The sequence below is a fragment of the Papaver somniferum genome, chromosome 3 (genome assembly GCF_003573695.1).
Source record: "Papaver somniferum cultivar HN1 chromosome 3, ASM357369v1, whole genome shotgun sequence".
NCBI classification, from domain to species: domain Eukaryota; kingdom Viridiplantae; phylum Streptophyta; class Magnoliopsida; order Ranunculales; family Papaveraceae; genus Papaver; species Papaver somniferum.
This window is the reverse complement of record NC_039360.1, coordinates 193,016,314-193,041,550: the sequence shown is the minus strand read 5'-3', so window position 1 is coordinate 193,041,550 and position 25,237 is coordinate 193,016,314. Positions and strand designations below refer to the sequence as shown.

Below are 25,237 nucleotides of genomic sequence, written 5' to 3'. Positions count from 1 at the left end.
ATAGAAGGTCTAGCTGCAACTGATAAGTCTAAATTCACCTTTTTCTTGAACATAATCACAAAGATATTAAGATTATCTACCATTCTTTGAATATAAGGTTTGTCTAGTTTGAAATCAGTTGAGGGGATAGTCCAAATCCTATTCAAATGATGTTTAACAGAGGTTTTATGATAGTTCCTATAATCATCACATAGCAACCCAGCAAGCCTAAATGGAAATTCTTCAACAACTTCATATAAGTCTAGAACTCTCACATGCTCAGCAGAAAAATCCATAGTAAAACATCAAGAAGAAGTATGAAGAAAGAAAGAACTCAAATAGAATTGAGGCACTATCACATAAAAGAAATATAATAACTGAAGTAGCAGCTACAAAGAATAACTGATGAGACTATAAACAAGATTTTCTCTTAAACCAAGAATAAATCCAACTACATACTCAAACTGATAAAACTGACAAGGCATTAAACCACACTCAACAGACAAACATTTCATCGGTTATAGACTAGGACTCCCCGGGCTTACCAGAAAAGAATGCCAAGTGTAGAAAAACATCTGAGGAAGTTCCACTAAATTATAAGATATTAGTGTTGGTGCAAAAATAATCACTCCAACAATCTTCAAGATGCGGGAAAGTTGATCCAATCGCTACCGTTGATGAAGAATCTCCAAAGAATTGATCAAAGAGGTGGGGTACCTGCAAAAACACTCAGATGCTAAAATCAGCGGATGTTCTATGCAAGTGTATTGTGTGAAAAGAATAGAATTTTGTACCTTTTGTGTTGAGATTTAGCCTTTATATATAGGCAGAGAATATATGTAGCTTTAGGGTTTTGATAATTATCCAAATAACTTCCTTCATCTGTATAAATCTCAAATAACAACCAGATTCATGATAAACCCTAATATTTATCATAATCCACATTTATCCTAAATAATTATTATCTTGAATAATAATTATTACTACTTAAGATAATTATCCTCCTTCCATCAGGATTTATCTTAAATAATATTTAATAATTATCTATAATAATTATTCCATAAAAATCTTAACCTCTTTATTAAGATCTTTTACCCATGGACCTTTGGGCTTCAACAATAAGCCAAGAGGGTTTATACCATAAACCGACTTGGGCTTCCATATTAAGCCAGGTGGGTTTCTACTGTAAACCAAGAGGGTTTCTACCATAAACCGATTTGGGCTTCCATATTAAGCCAGGTGGGTTTCTACCGTAAACCTTCTGGTTTCCATAATAAACACACCGGTTTCCCTGATAAACCGACCGGTTTCCACAATAAACCGGATTTAAGCTTCCATTATAAGCCTCGTGCGACATGTACGTATGTTATTTGGATAGGGTACAAACATCGCCCCCTCTTAACTCTCGACTTGTTGGAAGATTTAAGAATATTAAAGTCATACCATGAATCCTTGTAGTGCAAATCAGGAATGAACTTTCCTGCGAGAAACCGACGAATGTTATCTTATTATTCTTAGAAAAATGTGATATGTACCTGAAATTCGTCTTCCTAAACATGCAGTTTGTCAAGTATGGGTACGTCCTTGCTAAACCTCAAACCCAACATGGTTATGGGCTTCCAATAGTCCCTTGGAACTTTATAACCTCAATACTTATGACTTAATCCCACATGTTTCACCTCAAAGAGAAACGTATTCTCCAGGTTTCACTTCTCGCCACTTCTCCGGTAAGTTTCCAGTCTTTCAGATGAAGTTAGTGCCTTTGGTTGCCGCGTATTCCATCAACAGCTATTGTTTCCATGAGGAATATGACTCCATATAGAACTAGTGAATTTGAATGCCCTTAGAATTCTAAGGGAGCTCGTCTCCCTTTAAATTCTTAGCTTGTATAACAAAGAAAAATCTGTCTATGATATACCTACACCGCATGCCTATAGCCGGCAGGAATCAAGTCTCCGTTCAAACCAAAAGTTTGATTTCTTTTGAAACTTCAATCGTCCACCTTTACCTTCCTGTATAAATATGGGTGAATAGTCATCGTAAAATCACATCTGCAGCTATCTTTCTTCCCTTGCTGGCTCCCTTGGGTAACTGCGGCTTTGTTCTTCCTTTTTTTTTTGTTCGGGCATATTAGCTTTCGAACTTGCAGAGCCAGCTTAATTTCTCTTGCTTTGTTCTGCACTGCATGGTACACCGATAAGCCAACTAACCCCCTATTTGATTGCTTCTTCCTTTTTTAATGTCTTCCGTGTCGAAGATTATTAACTGATCATCTCTTGATTCTTCCGTCTCTATTGCAGCACTAACAGTCTTCTAAAGAACCAGCGTCTGGTCCACTGAATACCCGTAGTATGACTTCTCCTAAACGATCTACCAACCACCAAGGGAATTCGACAGACGTCGTTCCTATTCTTCGAAAACTAGAGCTCAAAGAGATGGAAGCAAAAGATGCGCCACCAAACACCCGTCAGCTGTCAGGGATTGGCCTCTCAACTTCCACGGAGCTACCAAGGCGGACAAAGTTTTTATTCCTAATGCAGACGCTGGTACTGGAGATGTGGGAAGCAAAATACCTTTCTTAGTGGCTATAAGTGACGACGAGCTTGGAAGTATCAATCGAGCCAACGATCCTTGTTCGTCGTCCGAGTATAACCCTGATACGCCTCCCTCAAAACCACCAGCACAACCTCGTCTGCCATTCGAAGACGATCCTTTCCGTCCGGGCTTGTACAGGTCGACAGGCTCCGCGATGACTATTGGCGATTCTGCCATTCAGAACCCAACTGTATCTCGCGACATTATGCTCTCCGGTATGATGCCGGTAGATCGTCATTGCTACGATCAGATGACTGACGTAGACCAAGCTCTTGACCGTGCAACAGAATTTCATTTTGTCGTATGTGTTTTACTATTCAATTTATATGTCTTGTTTCCTTGTTAAACTCTGAACTCTTCTGCAATATTTAACCTATCTCCTTGCAGGGTCTTTCGCTTGTTCGAAAGGTTGGTGAGCTCAATTACGAGGCCTTAGTCAAGAAACAAAAGGCTCATGCACTTGCCTTGCACCATCTCGAGCGCGAGAATGATAGATTGAAGCGCCATCTCGAGAACCTCCATGCAAAAGGTCGTGAGGCTGACAATGCTTTGAAGTTGATGCGTAAGCAACGCGATCGTGCCAACTTTAAAGTTAAAGGACTTGGAGGTTATGATGCTGCTCTTTCTAATGCTGAAAAAGTCGTTGATGGTGTTGATGATAAGCTCTACGACCCGGAAGAAGAGGAGTAATACCGTGAAAAGTAGTTGTCTGCGCTTTTCAGAAACTTTTCTGTCATTCTTCTTAGGCTAGCATAGGAACTTAGGCACCCAGTTTGATGCTTCATTATTTTGCTCCTCATTAGCTTTGTTTATTTCCCTTTCCGTAGATGTGCGCCAATGAGCACTTTATTATTTTCATAAGGACTTAGTGACCAGTCGTCACTTTTAATTTGTTTTTTTTTCTTCCTCGATGGAATGGATGCTTACCTTCTCTAACTCCCACTTTGATTGAAGAATTCCACTTTGTCACTTATCCATTATTTCGGCATTTGACACTTTGATATTGGAATTGTCGATTAGCAGTCACCTTGTTTGAATATTGGTGTCCCGACAATCTTGCTCGTATCCTGAAGTATCTATGCTTGAAAGTCTTGGCGCATTGGTCATAGTTTACTTCAACTCTTGAAAAATACACTTTAATTGTAGAAAAGAGTTTATTAAAGAAATATGATCTACATTAATACGAAATTAAATCTTCTTTAATGAAAATATTTCTTTAGGTTGAAGGAATTCCATGGCTTGGGCTCTTCCCTCCCATTCATATTACTTAACCAATAAGCCCCACCACTAGCAGGTCTATCAACTAAGAAGGGTCCTTCCAAATTCTCTCCTAGCTTACCACTGCCTCCATCTAACGACTTAGGTCTTGTCCTTCTCAAAACTTGCTCTCCAGGAAGAAAAGTCTGTTCTCGTACCTTTTTGTTGTACTGTTGCTTCATAGATTGCTGGTATATTGCCAGTCTTCTCGAAGCTTCATCCCTAACCTCTTCCAACATCTCCTTGTCTTTTGAAAGAATTTCTGAGTTTAGACCCGACCGCTCTGCTAGAGTCTTGGTGGTTGGAACCAGTAACTCTACAGGCAACACAGCTTCTGTTCCATATGCCAGCGTAAACGGAGCGAATCCAGTCGACCGTCTTGGTGTTGTTCTGTATGCCCACAGAACCCCATGCAAGAACTCCGTCCACCTTCCCTTAGACTTATCCAAGGTCTTCTTCAAGTTTTCTAGGATAACCCTATTAGTTTCCTCAGCCTGTCCATTGCTTTGGACATAATATGGAGTCGAGAAATTATGCTTAATGTGCAAACCTTCACACAATGATTTGATCGTATCACAATCAAACTGCTTTCCATTATCAGAGATTATCATCGCTGGCACGCCGAACCTACAAATGATATGCTCCCATATGAATTTGCGAACATGAACGGCTTTCGTTCTTACTAGCGCCACTGCTTCCACCCACTTTGTGAAATAATCAGTTGCTACTAACAAATATTTGACGCCCCCAGGTGTCGTAGGGAATGGGCCTATAATATCCAAACCTCATTTGCTGAACGGCTATGGGCTCAAAACTGGGTGTAGTTCGTTTGCAGGTCTCTTAATTAGAGGTCCATGCAATTGACATGCCATGCACTTCTTAGTGTATTCCTTTGCGTCATTTTGCATATAGGGCCAAAAATATTCTTGAGATAGCAACCGGTGCGCCAAACTTCTTCCCCCATAATGGTTCCCGCAACAACCTTCATGCGCTTCTGCTAATAATTGTTTCCCCATCTCTCGGGTTACACATCGCAGGTATGGTTCCATTGATACTGGCTTCTTGTAAAGCTCTCCTTCAATAAGAGCGTATCTCCAAGCAGTCTTTGTTATTTTCCCGGCCAGATTCTTATCACGTGGCAGCTCTTGCGTTAGTAAGTATCGAACGTAAGGCTGTCTCCAATCCTCAGGTTGGGCATTGTCATCCTCGTCTATATCCATAGGATCATTCTGAGTTTCAGATGAAGTTGAACCATTCCCACCAGTATATACTTTACGCTCAGCGTCGATGGCGTTGTGAATGCTGGGAAACTCTTATAAATCGACTACAATATTCTGTGTTGTGTCTGACACAACAGCTGCCGACAAATAAGCTAAGGCGTTTGCATGCCTATTTTCAAGCCTTGGCTTTTGTTCGATATCTAAAACCTCAAATTCCTTTGCTAATTCATGAATATATTCCAAGTACGATGCTAACCTTTCGTTCCTGGCCTTGTATGCGCCCGTGTAATGGTTGGCTACTAGTCTTGAATCGGTCGTCAGCTTAACCTTCCGCGCCCCCAAGTGGAGAGCAGTCTTCAAGCCTGAAATTACAACTTCATATTCTTCTTGGTTGTTTGAAGCCGTAAACCCCAAACGGATAGCTTTTTCGATCCGTAATCCTTCGGGGGAAACCAGTACACACCCCACACCTGCTCCGTCAGTATTTGCAGATCCGTCCGTGTAGATCTTCCATATCCCGTTACTACACTCAGGTACCATTATCGAGTTGTTGTTACCTGTTTGTACGTCCACTCCTTTTGAAGTTTTTCTGCTGACGTACACATTCTCCTATGGCAACGGGATAGGTAATGTGTTTTCCGTATCGTGCATGATCTCCTCCTCAAGAACGGACTCAGAAACAGCAATATCATCTACTGGGAAATCTGCCATTAACGACGCTATTGCATGCCCCTTCTCTACCGTCCTAGGTTCGTAATCGATGGTATATGCGCCAAGGTAAATAGCCCATGTAGCCAGCCTGCTAGAATCATCGGTCCTTCCTAACACTTTCTTTAAGGGGTACTCAGTATACACGACGAGTCGTCGACCCTCGAAATATGGTTTCAAACGCCTTGCTGCATGCATAAGAGCTAATGCCATTTTCTCTATTTTTGAGTAGCTTATCTCAGCGTCCGTTAGTGATTTGCTAAGGAAATAGACTGGCCTCTCCTCCGGTTCTCGAACAAACAATACTGCACTAACAGCATAATCACTTGCACCCAAATAAATGTAGACCGTCTGGCCAGTCTTAGGGCTTGTGAGGACTGGTGGTGAGATTAAGTACCGCTTAATTTCGTTAAACGCATGCTCACACTCCTCATTCCAACCAAATTTTTCAGCCTTCTTTAAGGCTAGGAAAAAGGACTTACATTTGTGTGAAGCCCGAGAAATAAATCTATTCAACGCAGCCAACCTCCCAGTAATCCTTTGTATTTCCTTTTTATTTCTTGGCGATGGCATCTCCAAGATTGCTCTAATTTGTTCTGGATTGACTTCAATTCCTCTCTGCGTCATCATATACCCAAGAAACTTCCCAGATGTGAGTCCAAAGGAACATTTTGCTGGATTCAACTTCATTCCAAATTGCCGGAGTCGATCGAAAGTTCTTTTCAAATCCATAAGGTGAGATTCCTTCTTTTTGGATTTGACCACCATGTCATCGATGTAGACCTCCATGGTTTTCCCAATCATATCCGTGAACATTTCATCCACAAGACGCTGATAAGTTGCTCCTGCGTTATTCAAACCAAATGGCATGACAAGGTAACAATATATCCCTTTGTCTGTTATGAACGTCGTATGTTCTTGATCTCCCTCATACAATGGAATTTGATTATAGCCACAGAAACCATCCATGAATGACAACCTTCCGAACCCCGAAGTGGCGTCTACTAATTCAACAATCCTGGGAATTGGGTATGGATCACTTGGGCATGCTTTATTTAAATTTGTAAAATCAATACATACCCGAATTTTCCCGTTCTTCTTCGGAACTGCTACAATATTTTCCAACCACTTTGGATATTTGACAGGTCTTATTATTCTTGCTTCTAGCATCCTGTCAATCGCCTCAGCAACCTTTGCCTTCCGTTTCGGGGCCATCTTTCGCGGCTTTTGCCTCACTGGTTTAAATCCTTCGCTGATATTCAATCGATGGCATGCGATGTCAGGATCAATACCTGGCATGTCCCTGAGACTCCAAGCGAAGACATATTTATTATTCTTCAACAGGGTGATCAAGCTTTCACTTTCGCCTAACGGTAGTTCAGCTCCGATAAACGATGTTTGCTCTTTTTGATCCCCAATTTGTACTTCCACCAACTCCTCAATAGTTAGCGGACCTTCCTTTCCTCTTCCTTGATAAGAGGTCGGGAAGCACTGTGATTGCTATAATTTCTTTTCAACCTGGAGTATTTCTGAACCCTTTAGCTCAGACTTTCTATACTCCTCCATTGCGCTTTCGTGACATTTGTGAGATGCCACTTGGTCGCTTCTGACTTTCATCACTCCTGCTGGGGTAATGAATTTCAAACACTGGTGGAAAGTGAAAGTTACCGCCTCCATTGCATGAATCCAATCACGTCCTAAGATAGCATTATAGGGTGCACGACAATCTAACAATGAGAAATACTACATAACCGTCCTTCCTCCCACCATCGTAGGTAAATTAACTTTTCCCATTGCTGTCATCGTCTCCCCACTAAATCTGATGATAGGGTTTTCATCTGCTTTAACTTGGCTCTCGCTCAAACTCATTGAAGAGTACGCTCCCGAGAATATGACGCTAATTGAACTTCCAGTATCGACCAGAACTCGACGTACCTTGTACATTCCAATGAGAGCTAGAATCACGATTGCATCATTATGTGGTTAATACACTCCAGCAAGATCAGCGTTCGAAAAACATATCTCAGTCTTTCCTTCTTCCAAAGTCTCTGTACCAATTAGACTGGCATAGTCGACCTTATTCAATATTCGCCAATCATTAATATGACGCAACTTCAATCGTGTGGCATTATCCAGAGCCTTTCTCGAAGTTGAATTGACTCTTGCGTGGCTCACTCTAATCTCTCGTAAATCTAGAGTGTTGACCAGTGTGCTAACCTGTGTTGGATTCTTCTTCACGTATTGCTGCAGTTTTCCCTCTTCAATCATCCTTTGGACTTCTGCTGAGAGAGCACAACAAGTATCTGTATTGTTCCCATGATCTTTGTGATAAGCATAATATTTATTCTTATCTCTCTTATCCCTTGTTTTCACTGGTAGTGTCTCAGGAATGGGCAACGAGTCTTTAATCTTCTTAAAAAGTTCTCCAAGTCCAATATTCAACTTGGGAAACTTTACTTTTTGCTTTTCTTGAGGCTTATAAGAATTTTCTCCGCCTCTTACCTTCCTTGCAGTACCCTCATGGCTCTTGCTTTTGGCACTATCCTCAAATTGTTGTTTCGGTTTTACCAGCCCCTCGACCATTGTCTTTTTTGATGCCCGCGACAACTTTGCTTTCTTCTCCTTTTCTGCCTTAGCATACCTATCAGACCTGTCATACAGCTCTCTGAGGCTTCCAACTGGCTGGACTGTTAATGAATTGTAAATTCCAAACTCATCATAGTCCATTGCATTTTTGTATGCTTCTATCACGAAACTCTTATCAACTTTCCCAACTTCACTTACTTCTTGACGAAACCTAATATTAAAATCACTTAGACTTTCTCCAGGTTCCCTATGCAGGAGGAATAGATGATTGCTTCCCTTCTTGCTTCCGAGGTTGATCTTGTACTGCTCGAAGAACGCGTCCGATAACATTCCAAAAATCTTGATGGAATTAGACTCTAAATGAAAGAACCAAGTTAGAGCCTTACCCGTCAAAGGTGTTGGGAATGTTCTGCACAGTAGCTCGTCGTTGTATCCCCACAAACCCATCGAGGCTTGGAAACGCTGGACATGCTCCACCGGATTTCCACTTTTGCCGTATAAAAAGTCTTTGAACTGAGGTTGACTGAAGTTTGAGGATGGACGGGATCGTCTTATCTTCCCAACAAATGGGGAGCCCATTGACTTCTTCATGGAAAAGATTTGTTGTTCTTCATCTTTGGATTGCTTCTGCGTTAACAACTCGTCAATCATGGCGCTAAGCTTCTTTTTGTTGAGCACTTCGTCTTCCTCCGAGTCACCTTCGATTCCCCTGTGAATTCGTTCATTCCTAACAGGGTTCGTCCTCTTCTTTGAACGCTCCTTTTTATGCCTAGTCCTCTTTGAGTGACGATCTTTTGTGATCCATCCTCTGCCTATGCTTCACTCGACTTGTATCGTCATGCCTACCCCTCTCAGCTGCATAGTAGTGATCATTATTGGTGATGTAACGATCATAATAGATGTCGTTATGATGATTACGGCTCTGGTAAACATCCCTGCCGTTATCCTCTCTTCTTTTGTTGCTTCGGCTACGCCGGCGATGATCATTCCATCTGCACGGACTGTCAGGATCTCGGTGATGGTATGATCTCTCGCCGCCGGAACGAGGAATAACAGCTTCTTCGACCTCCTTTCTCTTCTCTAAAGCTACCTTGAGACGTTTGTTCTCTCTTTCCAATTCTTGCAGCCGCTCACGAACTGTTAAATCGATAGGTGTCACCTGTGTGTGCTGAGCAGCAGGTGGAGCGTTCATTTGCATGGCTTGAGGGTTGTTAACTTGAGTAACCGATTGGAGATTGGTCTGAACAGTAGGTGGGATATCAGTTTGCACAGCGGGTATGGCGTTGGCTTGACCAACAAGTAGATTGCTAACTCGATCCTGCACACCTCTGCTAGCAATATCTTCTTCACGACGGGCTTGGTTACTCGGGTGCTGACCTGAAGATTCCCCTTGATGACGGACTTTTCTGCTAGCGGTAGGAGGTGGTGATCTATTTATCAAAACGTAATTCACCCTTGGAATAGTCCTCTCAGAACGAGAACGAGAAGCTGATGTTGATGATGACACCGACGTCGATCTCCCATCCCTTTCGTCAACGCCTTGAAAAACAGCGTTTCTCAAAGTTCGAGTATTTGCTTGTTGATTCGATTGATTCCCAGTGGGTACATCTACATCCATCTCAGGTCGATCTGCTCCTGATGCCTCCATTCGTCTCTCTTTTCTTTCAAACTATTCTTTTTACAACTTTGGCAGAACCTTCTGCGACTTTTTTGGATCTTCCCACAACCTTCTGAAAAAGTACTGAATCTTTCAGCAACTTTCTGAAAGTGTTCTGAAGCTTCTGCAACTTTCTGGTACGTTGTGAAACCTTCTCTAACCTTTTGATCACAATGATTTTGAAACCTTAGTTTCGAAAATCGTTTGAGAACAGCTTTTATAAATTGGGGAGCACGATCTTTTCTTCGTAGATCCCCTTAGTCGGCGCCAAAATATGTTGGTGCAAAAATAATCACTCCAACAATCTTCGAGATGCGGGAAAGTTGATCCAATCGCTACCGTTGATGAAGAATCTCCAAAGAATTGATCAAAGAGGTGGGGGTACCTGCAAAAACACTCCGATGCTAAAATCAGCGGATGTTCTATGCAAGTGTACTGTGTGAAAAGAATAGAATTATGTACTTTTTGTGTTGAGATTTAGCATCTATATATAGGCAGAGAATAGATGTAGCTTTAGGGTTTTGATAGTTATCCAAATAACTTCCCTCATCTGTATAAATCCCAAATAACAACCAGATTCATGATAAACCCTAATATTTATCATAATCCGCATTTATCCTAAATAATTATTATCTTGAATAATAATTATTACTACTTAAGATAATTATCCTACTTCCGTCAGGATTTAATCTTAAATAATATTGAATAATTATTTTTATGGAATAATTATAATAATTATTCCATAAAAATCTTAACCTCTTTATTAAGATCTTTTACCCATGGACCTTTGGGCTTCAATAATAAGCCACGAGGGTTTCTACCATAAACCGATTTGGGCTTCCATATTAAGCCAGGTGGGTTTCTACCGTAAACCAAGAGGGTTTCTACCATAAACTGATTTGGGCTTCCATATTAAGCCAGGTGGGTTTCTACTGTAAACCCTCCGGTTTCCATAATAAACCAAATCCAGGTTTCTACAATAAACTTTGTGGGTTTCCAAAACAAATCCACCGGTTTTCCTGATAAACCGGATTTAAGCTTCCATTATAAGCCTCGTGCGACATGTACGTATGCTATTTGGATAGGGTACAAACAATTAGAACTCAAAATACCAAAAAATTGTTGATTAACAAATCCATCTAAATCTTTACAAGGAACAAAATAAATATAGTATCAATAGCTCTCAAATTAGAACCAATGAATCTTTCTTTATAATAAGAGACCCCAAAGTGCCACATGTCATGTCTATAATCAATCTAATTTGTGGTTGAGCCATGTCAACATATCAATCCATGTCACTACCAGACTTTGCCAACTCATCCAACCAAAGAGTTGTAACCATTATACCAAAGGTCATTTTGAAAACGTCGTTGCCAGGCACACAACTGTTGACCAACAAAAACGTATAAAAGCAGGGATGAACAGTCGTTATTTATAAGGAGCCAACGCCTTCTAGACATTATCCCTATGTGATTAATGTGATTAGAAACCTTTACGTTAAGCAACTGTTGACCAAGAGATACTAATGAAAGAACACATTGAAATCTAAAGGCAACGATTCAAACACTATAAATTAGTTAAGCACCAAGAGAAGCAGTGACATTTGGTATTTGGGTGAGTCAGAATTTTGGAATGTGACACAATCTCCTTTTTAACTTCTCTTGCATTTTGGCTTATGCCATTATCATAAGATGGGATAGGTCGCTATATCAAACGGACACTGAGTATCTCTCAGATTCCCGCAGGTAATCTCTTTTTGCTTGCAAAACATTTAGTAATTTTTTTAACGATATTGATCTTCTCAACGAATAAGGGTTGCTTTATTTTGGAGGACAATGAAAATAGATTTTAATTAGATTTCATTTTTGATGAATCACCAGGTATTTAAGCGTTTGAAATTTTTAACAGAACAAGTATTAGCTTTGGGAAAAATTAAAGATCTGCACGTCTTTGTTACTTATTTCTGATTATCACTAATTTACTTTTGGAGAAATGTGTACTGAGCGATGATTTGTGTTCGCATACCAAAAGGTTCAGAGAAAAGGAATGGTAAGATGGCTTTTTCTCCTGTTTCCGACATGGATTTGCAGAGGATGAACCTGCCCAAGAACTTGATAGTCTTGGATTTTCTCAAATTTTCTGTAAACGGACCTGCAAAACAATTAACCACACACTGACGCTTTGTTACTTTTCTTCCCAATTCTCTTTTTCGAAGAAAGTTGCCAATTTCTATTTTGTTTTGGCTGCGACATAATATACAACGTCCGTACGTAGGAGTTATCATGTTTAAAGAAGCAGTGGAAGACTGGCATAGATTTACCCTGGTGATTTTGGACTAACATATCTATATGCCTTCTACAACAGTATAAAAAATCAAGATTAACTTTTGATTTGTGCATAGTGTATTTTGGAGTTACCATGTTATTTCTCAAAACCTAATGTATCTTTTCTGTCTTTATTTGTTCAAGCATTTTAGTGTTTTTGACTGCAGACTATCATTTGTTTGCTAAAGACCAATACAATGCTTTTTATTTTGGTAGGATCTTGAGGTGAACTCTCATGTCGTAAACGTCAATGTAGCAGATGGCATATCTATTAAAAACCATTGAAAACACTCTCTGTTGGTGATACTATTGTGAAGCTTAAGATGCCCCTTGGAACCACAGTTGGTTAGGATGAAGACGATGGGTTACGAAAGTAGTAGAGAAATTGTCCGAGGGATGACTACTATTAGAACAAATTTAATTTGGTCATGTTACTGAAGAAAAGATGGAAAGGTCATTAATCCAAAGAATTCATTGACCCTCCAGCAAGTTCAATGTATAGAAATTTACATGTTAGTTTGTGATTGAGCGATGAGTAGCAAGATTAGCATTGCTCAAAATTGTCGGGTGTTTAAAATCGAAGGTCATTTTGAATAACTACAAATATGCTAATGAGGGTATTTTTTTTCTTTTTAAATTTCTAGGAAAACCAGATGATGATCAAAGTGGTGAAACACCATATGTTTTGTTCTAAGAAGGGGGAAAAAAAGGCAGAAAAACTTACATTCAAAGAGCATCACCCAATTTTGTGGTTGAGCCATGCCAGCAGATCAATCCATGTAACCACCAGACTTTGCCAACTCATCCAACCAAAGAGTTGCAACCATTATACCAAAGGTCACTTTTGAATAACTACAAAAATACAAATGAGGGTATCTTAGATAGCACTAGCATATTTTTCGAGATTTAAAACCAAAATAACATAACTTATTTGAGGAAAAACGAAGGCATTGGCATATATTGCCGAACATGAGATGAAGAAAATAACGATGGTGTATATTTATCTGCTAGAGAGAAACACCCCACTTAGTTAAATGTTAGATAATTACAACTATAACGTGCACTGAATTTCACTCTTTTCTCTATCTCTCCGTGAAATAGGAGAAACTATTTTTCAGAATTTTATTCAATGGTAAATCGAATCGGCAACGACAACATAAGTAAGCTAAGATTTTATAAACTTATCTCCCTCACGCTAAGGCTCTTCCAATCAACTTCTTCCAAAGGTTCACCTACGGTACTGAAAAACATTAATTTAAACAGTACTAGATTACATTGATCTGTTGTGCGACAACGGTAAGGTAATTATACCAGTTAGCTAGGTCAGTTTCTTTCGATTATCTATTCTCTTCCTATTTGCATATGCATATTATACATTGGATGAACATCACCCCATTCCTTAACAATGGAAAAAAGGGTGTATGACTGATTCAAGGAAAAGCAATTTTGTAGCATAAAACAAGGAAGGAAGAAGCAAGAAACACAACGAATATCATCGATTTGGGTTGTAGTATAATACGACTTAGGAAGAACCATAACGATTTTTCGACCCTGAGGACTAGGTAAGTTGTATCTATAAATATTGTATGTAACTTTGTAGATAGAAGTCTCCGGTGTGTATGCACCGGGTTAGAGGTTTGTTGTAATAATACCCAACTCTTAGAATTCTTCAACTAGGCTAAACAAAAACAGAGACAAATGTAGGTTCTAATCAGTAGACCATCTCGAAATTAGAGAACCTTCAATATTTTCTTTAACATAACCCAATTCAACACTTAATCAAAAGAACCCAAATTAACACTTAAACATAAGAATCAAGATATATAATAGTTGTTAATAAATAAATCCAATCCCTACATTAGTAGGAGCTCATGATGCTAAGATAGCATTCCCAAATATCAACTTCAGATGAACACAACCAAGAGTCAAGAGACCAATTAATTGGGTGAATCAAAACCATACCCCAAAAAACCCATAAAATCAGATGTACTCTTAAATCTAATCCCACAATCTCATGATGATAATAGATACTCAGACCCTATATTGCTTCCTTCAGTTTCCCATGACCAAATCTGAAAAACCAAGGAGGGAAAAAAATTAAAGAGATAAGATAGATAAAGAAAGAAAAATTACTTCAAGAAACAAACTCAGAAGGTGATTGCAATCATGACAAACACAGAATAATCGATTTCAGAGAAAACAAATTGAGAAACCCTAGAGCAGATTAGACCATTCAAAATTAGGTTTTTGCAAAATCAAGTTAAAAAACACAATCAAATAATAACATGAAAATACTAAAAAACCAAATTAAACTAGTGCTAGAAAAGATTTAGAATAGGAAGAATATATTAAAAGTGCTAGAAATCAAGAAGAGAACAGATGGTTGGATCAAAGAAGTCGAAGGAAAAATTCAGCTTGACTAAGTCAGTGGCGCCCGACTTATCGCCTTGACCTTAGCTCTCTAAAAAATAGAACAACTTCACTTTTTCTAAATCAACAACTTAGCTATACATTATTCTAGTGATCAATCCAAAAATTATTAGAGCAAATTATATATTATTTTTCACTAATATTTTTTTAGTTTCACATAAAAAATAAAGCTGAAAAAATTGTACATGGACTGATCAAAAAAATAAAATAATTATTGCACATGGATGATGGTACCCAATAATTAATTGCCGCATGTCTTTGAAATAGCTAAATGTGCTATCCATAGTTGCAAATCAACTTAACCAAAGGAAACCCATACATATGCAAAATCAATCCGAGCTGGAAACACTTTAACATTTCAGATTTATAAAAAATAAATAAAGACTAAAATGACTTTTTTTCCTATCATTCTTACAACTCAAAATTGCCTGCAACCATCCAGACCTTAACCTGGCTTTTTTCCCATCATTATATCTTAAAGCTCAACCAGCATTTGAGTGCTTATACTGCCATCATATGTAACTCCATTGTAGTGGATGCAAGTTGTTGTGATGATTGTCGGTTGTATTAGCTTCATGTTAAAAGGGTTCAAAGTGATTTGGTAGTTGACATACGTATGCAATATTTGTACCAACCCTTCAGTCGCGTTCGCCTGGTCTAGACTGCCTAAAAATGGTCTCGTCCCTGCCTGAAAAAAACATTTAAACTGTGAGAAATTATATAACTGATCAACATATATGTATACATATAAATACTCTCACCGGAAAAAGAGGAATCTACCAATATAAAGACGTGCATCAGAAAATCTATATTCTAACAATGAAAATTTACATATCTGAACAACATATATACACACACATAGTGATTTGAGTAAAAGATGAAGAGGTGAATATAGGGACATTTATTAAAAAATATGCAACATATAGCTTTTGACAAAACTAATATTGCACCTACTTTATAGCAAGTCTAGTTAGATATATTTGGCATTTGAATTTGCAGCAGCAATAATACATCAGAAATCTATAAAGGGAGAGTACTGGAGACAAAATAGTAGCTACTCCATAATCACGCAAAGCTAACATATAAATTAATCTGCAAGGATAGTCCATTATAGTTTAAGTACTTAATAATCATGGATGAAATGGTTTTGACCTGAACTCAAGGAACTGATACTAATACTTCACATATTAAAAGTTGCATGAAAGAGCTTTACTTGTCACCGGTGTAAAGTCATTAAAGATCGAGAAGGAAAAAGCTAGATTTAAACACCAAAACAAAAGTATACGTTCGTACTAAGAGAAGGAAAAAACTAGATTCAAACAACTGAAACAAAAGTACTTGTTGATGGAGCTTCATAACATTTGCCCAAATTATAATGTTACAAATTGTTAGTCTGCCATGCCATAACCTCATTGTATATCAAACACGAGGATCTGAATTACGATTTACATGTCTGCACAAATTAAGAGTTTCAAACAAACATAATAGACACCCAACAAACAAAATACTAAGGAAGATTGTGATCATGGAAGAAGGAGGACGTAATAGATTTCCCAATATATCATTGTTTTCGTCAATCCCAGTGCATCAACTGCGTTATATGTGCATCAAACTGTCTCGGGTACAACCGGTTATATGTGCATCAAACTGCCTTGGGTTCAACTGGTTATATAAAAGACACAGATACTAACTACAGCTCCAACTAAATGCAATTGAGCGAGCAGGTTAGAAAAATAAAAAACGAACCAACTAAATGCAATGGAAGTCATATGTTTTAAAGAAAATGTAAGCCTTCTATCAGAACTTACAGAGGGGACATGGCAAGACCCACTGAGAGATGGCAAATTCGTCTCTGCAAGAACAGCCAAGAGTTCTAAACGGCATTTAGGGGATCCTCATGGAGAAGCTCTAACAGTATGAGCGGGTGTAACAGTTAGTTTCATTTGCACAACCGAAGCCGTAAATTGATCTTCCCAAAGTTTCTGTAATGGAAATAACAAAGCCAAGATGAACTAACTGGAGAGAATACATTCACACCTATGAATCCAATGGAAGAAAAATAAGATATTGATAAAGAAAACATATATACCCCAAAAATCAAAACTCCACTTGTTGCAGATATTAAATAAAGGAACGTAAAAACTTTGATGTCAATCCATTTCTGCACTTCTACTTCTAAAAAGAAAATAACTCATCCTGTGATGAAATCAAATCAATTGGTAAAATATAATCGGAAAATATAAAATTGGATAACAACCCAAATCAAATAATCTATAAAGAGAGAAAGATGAGAATCCGTCATCACATGATTTTGTTTCTCTCTCTCCTACTAATGAATGAATATACTAGATTACTGCCGCAACAGTGAAGGCCGACGATGAAACAAAACTGCTTTTTAATAAAATGATACTGAAATTTATCGATTTCAATCAATCTGATGGCTATTTTAAAAGAATTTGAACTGTCAATCTGCTTGTTTAATGGTGTTTGACTGAAATCTATAATCAATTTGATTGATAATCCCAAATTCGAGGTTAATTTCATGAAATTGTGATTCCTAGAAAACCAATTTCAGTTTCTCTGCACAAACATTGTGACGGACAAACTCACCATTTTTCATCACTAAGATACTCGTCCCTCCAGTCGTCGTCCAATTAAGATTACTAAACGACTAATACATTGAAGAAAATGATTAAAAAAAATACATTTGCAGTCTAAATTAGGTGCCTAAGGTGGAGCGTCAATTATGATTGCAAGAGAAATTCTCGATTACTTTAATTGTATGCCTGCTTTTTTATTGAACTGTATGGCAGCTTTTTACCCTGAAGGATTAATGACATAAACAATGAATACCATGGAAAATATAAGATTTTTTTCTGGGTTCATTCATTCTATCATCTATCCAATGGTAATAGAGAAACAAATTCAAAATGACACAAACATAAATACCCTTGTTCATAAAATACAGTATGAAAGGGAAAAATAAAAATAAATTTGGAAATCAGTATATTATGCATACCTGGGACTTGCGAAGAAGAGAAAAGATTTCCATTTCCTTTTTGCGCCCCACATGTCTTTGTTCTTTGGATGTACAACCCACAAACTGAGTTTGAATATTTTACGTAGACGTTTCATTTTATCGATGAGAAGGAAACTACTTGCAATAACCAATAATGAATGAGATTAGGTTTATGAGAAGGTTGAATTACCGACAGTCCTAGATTTATCTTTTGGAGAGAGATGAGGAGGTGAATCGATTGATCTGCAAAGGGAAAAATGAGTAAGAAAGAAGTTAGGTTTGGCAAAGGAAGCCCTAATAATTCAAACCGGTATACCAGTTACATCATCTTCCTATAAATCAACAAGAGTGAATGTTCATTAGGTTAGCAAACAATTACGAAAAGGCACACACCTAAATGCTAGTGCAAAGAAGTATGGAGGCATATCCGGACATCACAGTCCATCAAACCATTACAAAAAACACATACGCAGACACACTAACTTTTCAAATCCTTGATTAGGTAAATCATATTCATAATAAACCCCAATAAAAATCTATTAGGTAAATCATATTCATATTAAACCCCAATAAAAATCTAAAGTTGTTCTTAAAATTAAAATCAAAGTAAATTCCATAAAACAATTACCTTCAGATTCTAATATACCATCTTTTCCTCCTGGATGCTCTTCCGAGAAATTGGTCACATCATAAACATACTTTAATTAGTAAAAAGCATTGGCATAACCAAGGTTTGAGATTCTAATCCAAGAATTATAAGAGCAATTGTTGATAGATAGACTCACTTTTCCGTTGAGAGAATTAGCTACATAAAAAAGGTAAAGAATCATATATCATTCTTTGAGAAACTTTGAGTCTGCAACAACCAAGAGTTTCATGGAAAAAGAATTATTCACTTAAAAATCCAAGCAAATAGATTATAGTGGCAAAATATTTTAGGAACACGTGTCGACAAATTAGGATAAAAGTAGCATAGTTTGATACAACTGTTTTTAGGGAATAAGGTCATCTCACTAGATCTTATCCTAACTAGTCAGTTCTAAGGTCACTATTGTAATTTTATTTGTATCCCTACCCTTTATAAGGGAAAGAGAGAGATGTTTGTAGAGATTGGCTTCTCCTCCCTCCCAAAACCTAGAGCTCAACAAGAACTCTGATCCCTTTTAATGGAGTTTGTATGTAGCGCCGATTTTGTAACACCACCAATCTTAGTGAAACACCGTGGACGTAGGCTTCATTAATGGCCAAACCACGTAAAAACTCTTGTGTCCATGTTTATTTCGATACACTCCATCTCTTCTTTGTTGAGTAGATCTTCATTTTTGTGTAGATTTCTTTGAGTGTGGTTGTTAGATTTTAGCAACTACATTCTGGCGCCGACTAAGGGGACCGAGAGTCTTCTTCTGCAACTTTTGGTTTTGAAGTAGTTTGAGGGAAATGAGTACTGATCTACTGACTATCGGAGAGACTGAAGTGTGAGGGGTAAATATGGAACTTTGTCCAGAAAGAGCGATCTTTAGACAACAAACAACAGAAACATCTGGAGAGAAACATCGTAAGTTCTGTATGTGAAAGCAGGGAAGAGTATGGAGAGAACTTAAACCAGATTGGAAACAGAGATACCGTCAATAAAGAACAAATCGAAACAGGACGAATCTTCTTCCGTATCTCCTCTTTTGTCTTGTTCTTAAACATTGATATTTGAATGTCTCAAGTTAAAAGATTCTCAAAAGGCATTTTTTGAAACCTAGGATTTGTTCTTGAGAAAAAATTGGATTTTCTTTCAAAACATGTGCTCGATTTATGTTTTGATGGGAGATTCGCCATCAACAGATCTTGTTTTACAAACCAATTTAAGCTATTGTGAAAATTTTGAATAACGAAATCTTTAGATGATTTGGGAAATTTTCCGATTCGTTTTAGCCGAGGCTTTTATATCTTATGTCTTGAATCGAATGTTACAGTTGCTCTTCTCGGCAATTCACTTAATTGATTTGTTGGTACAGGGATCCTCTTAACCATGATGTGGGTACCGCCTCTTGACTTAGCCATCAGGAGTTACAGGAAGATCAAATTTGTGAAATCATCACCAACTTAATCAGGATTCACCAACTCAATATCAAAGGAAATCGTCACGGGAAAAACTGCCACAGCTGGACGGAGCTCAGATCAATTAGTTCAAGTATCGTAACCTTGTCGGCACACTAGATTCGCCTGCCAACTCCAGCTGAAACAAAAGTTTTGGACTTACATGGAATGAAGAACTTTGGACATAGCTTATCACCACCTCGTCTATCTTCACCTCGGATGAATTCCAGATCATAAATTGCAATCACCGTCGGGATCGGCTACTTCAGTAAAACGTATCTTGGGTTTGGTCACAAGAGTTCATCGAATTCTGTTTTTACGCGATCAAAATTCATGGCACCATCATCAGATTAATCGGGTATCAGAACTCAGTTTCGGAAGAGATCATCATCGGGACCTAACGTTACCGTTCAATCAAACCTTGGCTGTTCTAACCTTAGTTGTTCTATCACCTCTAGGTTCATCGGCGACAACTCAGTCTCGTGTAATTCCACATCGTGGCGAACCAGTCAACGTACTCGGCTCAAAATCATCTCGTGCCAATCAACATCGGGCAGATACCAAAGTGACAGGTCGGAGTTACTCATATCGGCCATACCCCTTGTTACTTACAACGCCTATCTCGGGTCAGATCACCTCATGTCGGGAAATGTGAACCATATCGGACGGGACCGATACTTCAGATTAACTCGTGCAGAACACTCGGCTCAGGAAAATTGAGTTGGTTCAACTTCATCGGGACATTCATCTATAACAGGGAACATCCTTAACTCCTCAGTTCTCATTCTGCAAGTTATTTTGATGAATATTATCTAAAATCTTCCTCATATAAGTCCAGTACAAGGGCTATTGGCTTGGCCAGATGCAACCACCTAAGAAAGCGTCAATAGTTTTCGTTTCGATATTTGAGGATCCATGATGTATGCCATGCAAATATGAATTTCTTTCACATTCTGTAGCTATGAATTACAAGTTTCCAAGCTTGGCATGATATCTAGCCATCGTAAAATGAGATACAATGAGAAATACAAGGGATATCATGGGAAAGGGTGATGTCTCGCTATATAGTATGCGAAGAGACCTGCCCCTGTCAATCCACGCTTATTCGTTTTGAATTTGGGCCTTTCATTTTGAGTAATCTCATTATCTCTCGATTGAACCTGAAATTGCATTTGAATCCTTGGTGACCCATTAATACGATTGCATAAATCCATCACCTTAACCACTTAGATTGTCACCAGGCTTAATTCTTCAATGTAGTGTCACTTTACTTGAACATGTCGCTTATCTTAATAATCCTGTGTTGTTAGAATTATACCTTAACCAGAGCATCTACGACAATGACATCTAATGGGGTCATTTAATTTAAAAAAAAAAAACTGCTACTTATCCAAATTAAAAGTCGCAGGTGCATATACCCAGTCCCGAGTATCAATCGAGAAGCAGAATGATATTGACAGCATGAGCACGAGCCTCAGGCGACGGCATAGACTCCAACGGAGGGGAAACTTTACTCATGGAAACGAAACAATACTCTCTGACCAGGCCACCTCGGACATGTGGATCGTGTCGTAATTTGTAGATGATATCTACTCTCAACTGTCAGGATTGAAAGCTAAGTACCGTCACCCTCAAACACTTAGCTCATTACAGAGCGTTTAACATCCGAATTCATCTGTTACGATAGGTTAAACATGCAAAGGCTAACGACCAGTCCAAACTGGATTTTTTCATTAATTAACAAAGCATGTTTTCCTCAAGTTATTTAATAAAACGTTAAGTAACGTTTTGGCCTGATTTTGAGGAAACATATCATGTCGCCAACAATACATTTGGCTTAAGTTTACCTTGGGTGCTCACTTGCCTGACTTCTTGTTGCAGAAGATGGTGAAAGGAGTGAAATCAGCTCTGGAGAAATTAGCTCGGGAAGCTACCATTATGAATAATCACTTTGGACCATCTGTCTCGGATCAATATACCTTCTGCACTCCTCCACACAACCTTTAGTTCGGGTCTCATCAGCTTCTGGCCACTACCCATCATTGGGAGAAGAACTGCATACACGATTAACTCGGACTCACATACACTTCCTGTATCAGATCACCTTGAATCACCATCTCGGATATGATCATCTCAAGAACGCTTCAGACTCCATCTTTAACCAACGCCGGACATCACAACTCAACTACAAAGCTATATCGGGAAAACCTACTAGAATCATGAAACTGAATGAGGCAGCTACGCGGTGGCGGATGTTAACCCCATGGATAGTTATGAGTCGCAGAAACGTCAATTACTTCTTTTAAACGATAGTAAGGATCAGTTGTCACTTGCAAAAGTGCAGGCCATGACACCAGCTATCGAAAATAAGGGCTAAAAAAATGATGATAGATCGAATATTGACCCTTCAGTGAGATTATGTTGGAAGATCCTGTCATGGACGATCACTTCAGAACAACCATCTTGGAGTTAACCATATTAGTCTGCTCATGAAACATCATTTCGTCTAAGGAAGCTATCTTGGAACAGATTGTTCAGGTCAATCAACTCGGAAAGGAAGGAAGTAGTATCTCAAGATGCAACTACTCGCGCCAGATCACATCGGGGCACATACAATCCACTCGGATTCCAGCCAGAAACGTATGTGACCAGCACGTATAGGGCATTCATCGTCTTCGGACGATAACTGAGAACACTTCTCCCAACTAACACATCCCAGCACACAAAAGCTCGCAGTAATAGTTCTCTCATGAAGGGCACCAATGAAATCAGGGCAGCTCCACATATTACAAGTCAAGGATTTCTCAGACCTCCTCGGGCCTCAACTCTAGATGAGATTGTCTTGAAACGACAAACTGAACGACACACTTTTATTCTCTTATCTTTTGATTCCTTTCGATTACTGCTTGCATGATATACTCTAAATGAATGTGCACAGCCCATGAGATCTCATTAAAGTGAACTTAAGAATTTTGCAAGCAGCTTAGTATGATATTGTCACACACACCTTTTAGTTCTGTTTCAAGGATACAAAAACGCTATTAGCATGCTGTTATTAGACATGATAAGGGGTTCATACATACAGGCATTTAACGTACTCCTGCGCATTATTGTAAATGACGCTGACATTATTTATTGAGATAAAGATGATCGTTTTAACCATGAAAAGCTACTTCATGATCTCAATTGTTCATTTGTCAGGTCGTAGCGATATAATCCTATCATGACTAGCCATTGTTGGAGGACCGAAAAGCCAAATAAGGATACCATGATCGCTTGGAGAATTTGCACAATGAATAACACGGTAGAATGACCCAGTTCACTTCGTCGGGACTTACTATTTTATGCCAGGCGGACTATGAACAACAATCAGTCATCTCGAGACAAAGCAATATGCCAAGCTGCTGCGCCTACTCGAGTCGGGGAATAGCCAATACACTTATGGTTCTAGCAGTGAACACTCCTTTGTCGTGAATGATCATCGGGATAGCAGCCAACTCTGACTGATCACATTGTCGATTCCAGCTTGCAAGTCTCATCAACTTACGAGCGACACCTAAGAAAGGGGAGAATCCTTTCCCTCTTGTCTCTATATCTTTAGTTGCTGATAGCTTGAGTAACATCTGCAAAAACTCTTGAGAAGGCGCTGAGTGAAACCACATGACGAGTCCATCAAAGAGATTCAGAAATTGAGAATTTCATTTCAAGGGTCTAGACTTTCTTTGCAGTTGCTAACTTATAACTGGAATTCACAGGGACCTTTGAATTAATCGGGCGAGATACAACGGTGACATGATGGTGAGCATCGATCTTGGAATGGTCATGAGCCGAAATAGCAGCAATCACTTCTCTTCCCAATTAGTCTACAGGCGTGGGATATTTGGCGATACTTGGAGCAACGTGTGACTGAGACATTCCTCTAGTGTGTGACGCTGAACGGACAAGGAGCAAATGCTTCTACAGATAACCAACTCACGACTACTTCCTTTCCGTTTCAAAAAATCGGGAGCAAGTCATTACGGGTCAACATGAAACAACTTGGGATACCCTAGATCAGTGGACAATAAATCATCTCGGGAATCATCAGTACGGAATCGATTACCTCGCTGCAACGACCGACTGCAACCTCGGGAAATATCACGACTGTTTGCCCATCGAAACCTTTGTACATGAACACACCAAGCCTGACTACCAGTGACGATATCTCACCTTGCCAACAATAATCTACTACGGATGCAATGTAGGACTCTGTCAATCCTAACCCAAAGCGTATAGTCAGGGAGAAGCATGAAATGGACAAATCGGGACAAACGTTAGAATGAAGGCATTCTTCGGGAGATAACTGATAACTCCAAGATCAAGGAAAGAACTCACAAATCGTGGCAACGAAACGGGGCCGAAATTGAATATCCGTGGAACATAGTGTACTGCATGAAACGTACAGCGGTAAGGCGATGGTATGATAAACGCAGCGATATACCATTCGTATTTGGGTCATCAAACGGAATGGCCCGAGATGGTCTAAGAATTCTGACTCCAACTTAGACTACACATGCTTTGGAAAATAATAACCTGGGGGACGTCTTGGGTTGTTAGCGTACTGTAATACACAAGTCATTCGTAATCGGGTCATCAAACGGAATGACCCGAAGTGATCTAAGAGCCCTGGACGATCCAGGAACTAACTTTTCATTTATTTCTTTAAAACCGCGAGGAGTAGGAAATAAGACATGAGCGACTAATAGTCATTCGTACTCGGGGCGACGCTAGTGTGGAAGTGCCGAGGTGACTTACACTCGAATGGTCATTCGTACTCGGGGCAAGAGGTGACTTACACTCGAATGGTCATTCGTACTCGGGGCAACGCCAGTGTGGAAGTGCCGAGGTGGCTTATAGTCAACTGGATATTCGATACTCGGGGTCGTGGCAGTGTGTAAGTGCCGAGGTAGCATAAGGGTTCTGGTGGTTGGAAGCCAGTTACCAAAGGCTGTTAAGATACGATTTCTTCTCAGCCAGGTAACCTACTTACACTTGACAGGTTACCTCCATCGCAAGTGGTCGTGACCACTTGCCCGAGATGGTTGGTCGATAACCACTCGGGACCATCGGGCCTAGCAACTAGGAACGACTAATACACTTCCACTGAATCTAAAAGATAGTGATGAGATACCTCAATCGGGACATGACATTGGGCCCGATGACCCTCCATGTTGAGTGTGTTCGACAGATATGGAATATTAACTAATGCCTACTCTGAAATGATTAGTATTGCAGGAAAATATGTATGCTAAAACTACGAGCGGTTATACATGAAAGGGAAACACAATCGGGACGACGGATCTGTCGGGTCATCAGCGTGGGAGACTTGAAATAA

The 25,237-nt window shown here is 39.1% G+C and overlaps 1 protein-coding gene and 1 long non-coding RNA gene across 5 annotated transcripts; both read right to left on the bottom strand.

Annotated features, from left to right (window-relative positions):
- Nucleotides 1-333: 333 nt before the first annotated feature.
- Nucleotides 334-14,930, bottom strand: LOC113358320. 4 transcript variants are annotated; one of them, XR_003364472.1, is made up of 4 exons: nt 14,289-14,884; nt 13,051-13,178; nt 12,028-12,153; nt 334-696 (listed from the first exon to the last, which is right to left on the bottom strand). XR_003364472.1 is itself a non-coding variant. In XM_026601864.1 (4 exons), the coding sequence occupies exon 3, from the start codon at nt 9,991-9,993 to the stop codon at nt 9,115-9,117; it is 879 nt and encodes a 292-aa protein (XP_026457649.1). In that variant the 5' UTR covers nt 9,994-10,387; nt 13,051-13,178; nt 14,184-14,930; the 3' UTR covers nt 334-696; nt 8,732-9,114. The 4 variants fall into 4 exon arrangements, 1 of the variants encoding a protein (XP_026457649.1); XM_026601864.1 differs by lacking the exon at nt 12,028-12,153 and adding an exon at nt 8,732-10,387 and having other exon boundaries at nt 14,184-14,930; XR_003364473.1 differs by lacking the exon at nt 12,028-12,153 and having other exon boundaries at nt 14,289-14,885.
- Nucleotides 14,931-15,188: 258 nt separating this feature from the next.
- On the bottom strand, nt 15,189-17,012 carry LOC113361983. Its single transcript, XR_003365473.1, has 3 exons — nt 16,846-17,012; nt 16,565-16,738; nt 15,189-15,444 (listed from the first exon to the last, which is right to left on the bottom strand). It is a non-coding gene; the product is annotated as an uncharacterized LOC113361983 (long non-coding RNA).
- Nucleotides 17,013-25,237: the final 8,225 nt, after the last annotated feature.